The sequence below is a fragment of the Elephantulus edwardii genome, unplaced genomic scaffold, assembly GCF_000299155.1.
Source record: "Elephantulus edwardii isolate Elephantulus edwardi_28Jun2011 unplaced genomic scaffold, EleEdw1.0 scaffold00213, whole genome shotgun sequence".
Classification (NCBI taxonomy): domain Eukaryota; kingdom Metazoa; phylum Chordata; class Mammalia; order Macroscelidea; family Macroscelididae; genus Elephantulus; species Elephantulus edwardii.
Window position 1 is genome coordinate 516,684 of NW_006399963.1, and position 6,073 is coordinate 522,756.

At 40.5% G+C, this 6,073-nt stretch overlaps 1 protein-coding gene across 1 annotated transcript in view; it reads right to left on the minus strand.

The window, feature by feature from the left end:
• Positions 1 to 5,776, minus strand: part of LOC102872242 (platelet glycoprotein 4-like) — a 53,894-nt gene extending 48,118 nt beyond the window's left edge. Inside the window, exon 1 of the mRNA XM_006897726.1 lies at positions 5,692 to 5,776. Coding sequence (XP_006897788.1) covers positions 5,692 to 5,776 — 85 coding nt within the window. The remainder of the gene's footprint in view (positions 1 to 5,691) is intronic.
• Positions 5,777 to 6,073: the final 297 nt, after the last annotated feature.

The following is a 6,073-nucleotide window of genomic DNA, read 5'->3' on the forward strand; positions in this document are numbered from 1 at the left end:
ACAACCACAACAACATTTAAATGATAGTAGTATTCGCTGGACTTCCTTGTATATTTATGGATATAATCCTGTCATTCACAACATTATATTTCAATTCAGATCAAGAAATTACTTTTCTAACTATGAAAACGACTTCGTTTTCCCTTGCCTTTTCGTCTCCTGCATAGTAGAGCATATGATCATCTGATTCAAAATGTCCCATGTCAGTCCATCTCATTCTGCCAATACCTAATAGGTCAATATTATTCATTCCATTTCTGATTCCTGAGCAGTCTATCAGTTGAGGTCAATGTGTAAAGTTATCTTTTGGATTTTTAAAAAGATATTTGTGATTAATAAGTCAATGAACATACAAAATTTTATTATTCTATGTCCAGTCTCATTTATGTCACCAAGACCATACTTTCTGACTGCCATTCCCTCCTTGTTGTTCCCAATTTTTGCATTTTAATCACTGTTAATTGTGAATGCATCTTGAGTATATATTTGGTTAGTTTTAGATTGTAAAAGTAGGATTGGCATGGGCCTCTTTGAATCAGAATCATATAATCTATTATAAACTAATAGAAACTAATGGAAAAGACAATTTCAAGATCCATCCTGAAATACAATGTAATTGATAGGATAGTGTCCATATGCATACAAGGAAAATATGTTACTATATGTTGTTGTTGTTGTTAGGTGCCATTGTGTCGAGTATCACTCATAGTGATCTTAAACAAAAGATCTCTACTGCATCATTCTTACATTTCCTGACATGTAAGAGCCCACTGCAGCAGTCACCTTGTCAGTCTACCTGGTTGACTGATGGTCTTCCTCTCCTTTGTTGATACACACACACACACACACACACACACACACACATACATATATATGTATATATGATGTATATATATATATGTATGTTATGTATGGGAGATGAGATATATATGAGAAATGAGATATATATGAGAATGAGATATATATATATGAGAGATGAGATGTATATTATATATATATAGTCACAGGACAGAGCAGAGTTTAGGGATGTTGTATAGGGTAGCTATGAGTCGTAAGCGACTCGACGGCACATAACAACAACAACAACATATATATAGTTGTTGGTGTTATGTGCTGTTGAGTCTCCTAAGACTCATAGCAACCCTGTGTACAACAACCCTAAACCCTGCTCTATCCTATGTCAGTCTCACTGTCTCCAACACACCTACCGTCATTACCCCAGTCCCTGAATCAAATCACCTCATAGATGATCTTCCTCTCCTGCGCTGTCTCTCCACCCTCCCAAGCATGATGTCCTTCTCCTAGGACTGGTCCCTCCTGGCAACCTGTTCAAAGTATGTGAGACAAAGCCTCAGAACAGTTGCCTCCAAGAAGCAGCCTGGTTTAACCCTCTCCAGAATGAACCTGTTCATTTTTTAGCAGTCCATGGTATATTCAATAGTCTGACGCCACAGCTCAAAGACATCAATTCTCCTTCTGTCCTCCCTAGTCATTGTCCAACTCTCTGATGCATAGCAAGTGATTGCAAAGACCATGGCCTGTATGAAGTGTACCTTAGTCTCCAGAGTGACACCATTGCTCTTCAGTACTCTGGAGAAGTCCCTAACAGCAAGCTTTCCCATTGCAATATGTCTTTTAACTTCCTGGCTGCTGGTGCCAAGAGTGTTGACTGTGGAGCCAAGCAAACTAAAGCTGTTAACAGTCTCAATTTCTTCATCATCCATCCTGATGCTACCAATTGGTCCAGTGGTGAGAATCTTTGTGTTCTTGATATTGAGCCTCAATCCATATTGAAGACTGCAATCCTTGACCTTCTGCAGCAAGTGCTTTAAGTCCTCCTCTGTTTCAGCAAACAGGGTTGTGTCATCTGCATAATGTGGATTGTTGATGGATATTCCACCAATCCTGATGCCACTTCTTCTCATACAGGCCAGCATCCCAGATAATCTGCTCTTCTTATAGGTTGAAAAGGTATGGAGATAGGACAAATCCCTGACAAATGCCCTTCCCAATTTTGAATCATGCAGTGTTTCCTGGCTCTATTCTGACCACTGCCTCCTGGTCCAAGTATAGGTTTCACATGAGCATGATCAAGTGTTCTGGGATTCCCATTCTTCTCAGAGTCAGCCACAGTTTGTTATGATCCACACATTCAAATGCCTTTTCATAATCAATGATACATAGATAGGCATTCCTCTGGTACTTCCTGCTTTCAGCCAAGATCCATCTAACATTAGCTACAATATCTCTAGTAACACAACCCCTTCTAAAGCCAGCCTGTACTTTTGGCAGTTCTCTGCTGATGTGCTGTTTCCAGTCATTTTTGGATAATCTTCAGCAGAATCTTGCTTGCATGTGATACCAATGATATTGTTCGATAATTTCTAAACTCTGTTGTGTTACCTTTCTTTCGAATGGGAACAAATATAGATCTCTTCCAGTCAGTTGGCCAGGTCATTGTCCTCCATATTTCTTGACACAGTTTAGTGAGTACATCTATGGCAACATCTGTTTGTTGAAATACATCAATTGGTATACCATCAATTCCTGGGGCCTTATTTTTTGACAATTCCTTCAAAGCAGCTTGAACTTCTTCCTTCATCACCATAGGTTCTTGCTTGTATGTTGTTTCATTAAATTCTTCTGCCAATTCTGTCTGCTAATTCCTTTCGGTACAGTGACTCTTTATCATGTTTCCATCTTGTTTTAATATTTCTTGGATCATTTCTTATTCTGTTTAAATCATCCTTAAGTATAGCAACTCGAGGTTTGAATTTGTTCTTCAGTTCTTTGAGTTTAAGAAATGCTGAGCTAGTTCAGCTCTTTTGATTTTCTGACTCCAGCTCTTTGCACATTTATTTCATGGTAATATTTTACTTTGTACTCCCATGCTACCTTTTGAAATCTTCTGTTCAGCTCTTTAATATCTTGAATTCTGAGAAGCTATGGCTTCTCAGCGCTCTAGTGCAATCAATATTCAGAGTCTCTTCTCATATGCATTTTGATCTTTTCTTCCACCTCTGTCTTTGTAATGACCTTTTGCACTCTTCCTGGATGGTACTCTTGATATCGTCCCACAACTCATCTGGTCTTTGCTCACTGCTGTTCAAGGACTCAAACCTGTTCCTGACATGGTTCTGAAATTCAGGTAGGATAGACTCAAGGTCATATTTTAGTTCCCATGGATTTGATTTCATTTTCTTTAGCTTCAGCTTGAACTTACATATGAGTAGTTGGCGATCTGTTCCACAATGAGCACCTGGTCTAGTTTTCACAGCCGATATTGAGCTTCCTCAACATTTTGTGGCCTAGTGGCAAGAAGCTGTGCTACAATCTTAAAGGCATGTGTTCTAATCCACCAGCTGCTCTTTGGAAGAAGGATGGGCAATCTCCTTCTTTGCCTCTGAAAACCTGCTGAAGGGTCAGCTATGGGTCAGCTCCAACTCGACAGTACATGACAACACACTGACATAAATTACTTATATATAGATATATTTTTAAAGATTTTTTAAAATTTTATTTTTTAAAAATTTTATTCTGATTTACAAAATTGGAATACATTGTTTTTCACAAAAGATTCTTCCCATTTCCTTCACTCTAACCATCCATTTAATTGTGCAATTCTATGATTAAAACATTAGTCCCCCCTGTCCTCACACCTCTGTTTGCACCCTCCCACCTGCCTTGGATCCTCATACTCATTCTACAATAATGGTTTTATACAGTATTTGTCCTTGTGGGACAGACTGAGTTAGTTCACTCAGCATAATGCTCTATAATCCCTCCCAGTTTAGGTATTAATTTACAAAATGATTGCTCCTGCGTGCTGCATAGTATTCCGTTGTATGAATGTACCACAACTTCTCAATCCATTCTTTGTGGTTGGACATCTGGGCTGTTTTGTTTTCTCTTTCAATGCTTCTTAGTTGGAATTAACTAAAAGCTGATCTTCCCTTGAGCTTTCAAGGTTGTGCATTGCACAGGAGGAGACTGATAATCTTCTTTGGTGGTGCTGGTGGATTTCAATGCCCGGAGGTTACAGCCTTTGAGTCAGCAGCACAGCTCCTTGTGGACTACAGAGCCAAAGCTTGTTTTATTCTGTAAGACAGCAATACTGTCTAAGTCCTCATCCAGCTCTCTTCCCCTGGCAAAGGAGGTCAGGGTTCAGAATGCAATTAACCACACAAACTGTATCTTTCTTCTTTTTGTCTTTTCCCTTTGTTGCTCTAGATGGACAAAGTTTGATGGATGGACACTTAAAAGTCTTTAAGACCCCATGCGTGATGCAATGAACTAGGAGGAAGACAAGCACTAAAAATGATCTCTGATGAGATGAATTGATTCTGTAACTGGAGTGGTGGGAATAAGTGCATTTGAGATGGCTAGGTTGGCACAGGATAGAAGAGCGTTTAGAGCTCTTGTACATAGGGTCGCTATGAGTTGCAAGCAACTTGATGGCACATAACAACAACAACAACAACAACAACAACAGGCCAATTGATTGGGGTATTCCATGAAATCATGACACTAGACCTCTGGTCAAGGAATCAAATCCCTTGAGGTATTTGGTTGTACACAGTCAACCTTACTAGCCACTCTTGTTAAGAAAACCAACATAGGTGTAATACTTATTTACCACAATTACAATAATCAGCTGTGCAACCCTACTGGGTTTTTGGTTTGTTGTTTTTTTTTTATCCTGTATTTTAATTTTTGAGGAATTTCCAGACTGTTTTACAAAGCAGCTGTAAAATCTTACAATCCCACTAGCAATGGATGGGTTGTACATAGCACTTTTAATTTTATTTTTTGTTTTTTTGTATTAGCATTCTTTTTCCTTTTACTAGTTTATTTACAAAATTTTAATACAAATTCAAACACATTCTTTCAATTTTCCTCACTTCCCCACCCATCAAATTGTCCACATCCCTCTGCTTTCAGCCTCTCCCATGGCTCTTGAATCCTTATATTCATTCTACAATAATGGTTTTATACAATATTTATCCTTGTGGGACTGAGTTAGTTCACTTAGCATAATGCTCTCCAGTCCCTCTCAAGTTAGGCAATAATTTACAAAATAATTGCTCGTGCATGCTGCATAGTATTCCACTATGTGAATGTACCATAATTTGTCAATCTGTTCGTTTGTGGTTGGACATTTTAGCTATTTCCATGTTCTTGCGATAGTGAATAATGCTGCTGTGAACATTGGTATACAAATCTCAGTTTGTACCTCAGTTCTCATATTCTCAGAGTATATGGAATTTCTATGTTCAACTTTTTGAGGAAGCACCAAATTGTCTTCCAGAATGGTTGTACCATTTTATAATCCCACAAACAATGTTCCTTTCTTGCCACAGCCTCTTCAACATTTATTACATGCTACCTTGCTAAACTTTGCCACTGTTACTGGAGATGGTACCTCATTGTGGTTTTGATTTGCATCTCTCTTATTGCCAGTGATTTGGAGCATTTCTTCATATGTCTGTTTTGCAACCCTATTCTTCATGTGATTTTTCCCCATCTCCCAGGAATAAGTTTTCCACTTTACAGAAATGAGAACAATAGCTGACTCTCCTACATAACAATAGCTGGGTTTTTGTTGATGTTGTTGTTTTTTGCTAGTTTGTCCAATTTCTGACGGGGACAGGACTCTGGGGCAGTCAGCAGTGTGACAGGGTCCTGGCTCACCTGGTCTGGCGCTGTACCCCAAAGCTGGCAGGCTGGCTCCCAGTACCGTGGACAGCTCCGCCGGGGGCGGGGACTGTGACGCCATAACGCCGGGGGACTTGGCGCTGGTTGTCCGCCACCCAGGCCACTGCAACTCGTAATACAGGTAAACGTCCCTAGGCGCCCTTCCTCGCAGCCCCTGCCCTCCGCCTCGGGACCCCCTACGGCTCGCCGCCCAGCTGGATGGGCGCCAGAGGCCTGCGCTCTGGCACCAGTGCCTCCGCGCTCTGGCAGCGACTTAGGGGCTGGGCCCCGCTGATCTGCTCTCTCTAGGCTTGTGGCCTGTTCCCTGCCCGTACAGAGCCAATCTGAGCTGCAGGGGTGGGGGTTGGATAGGAAGCGT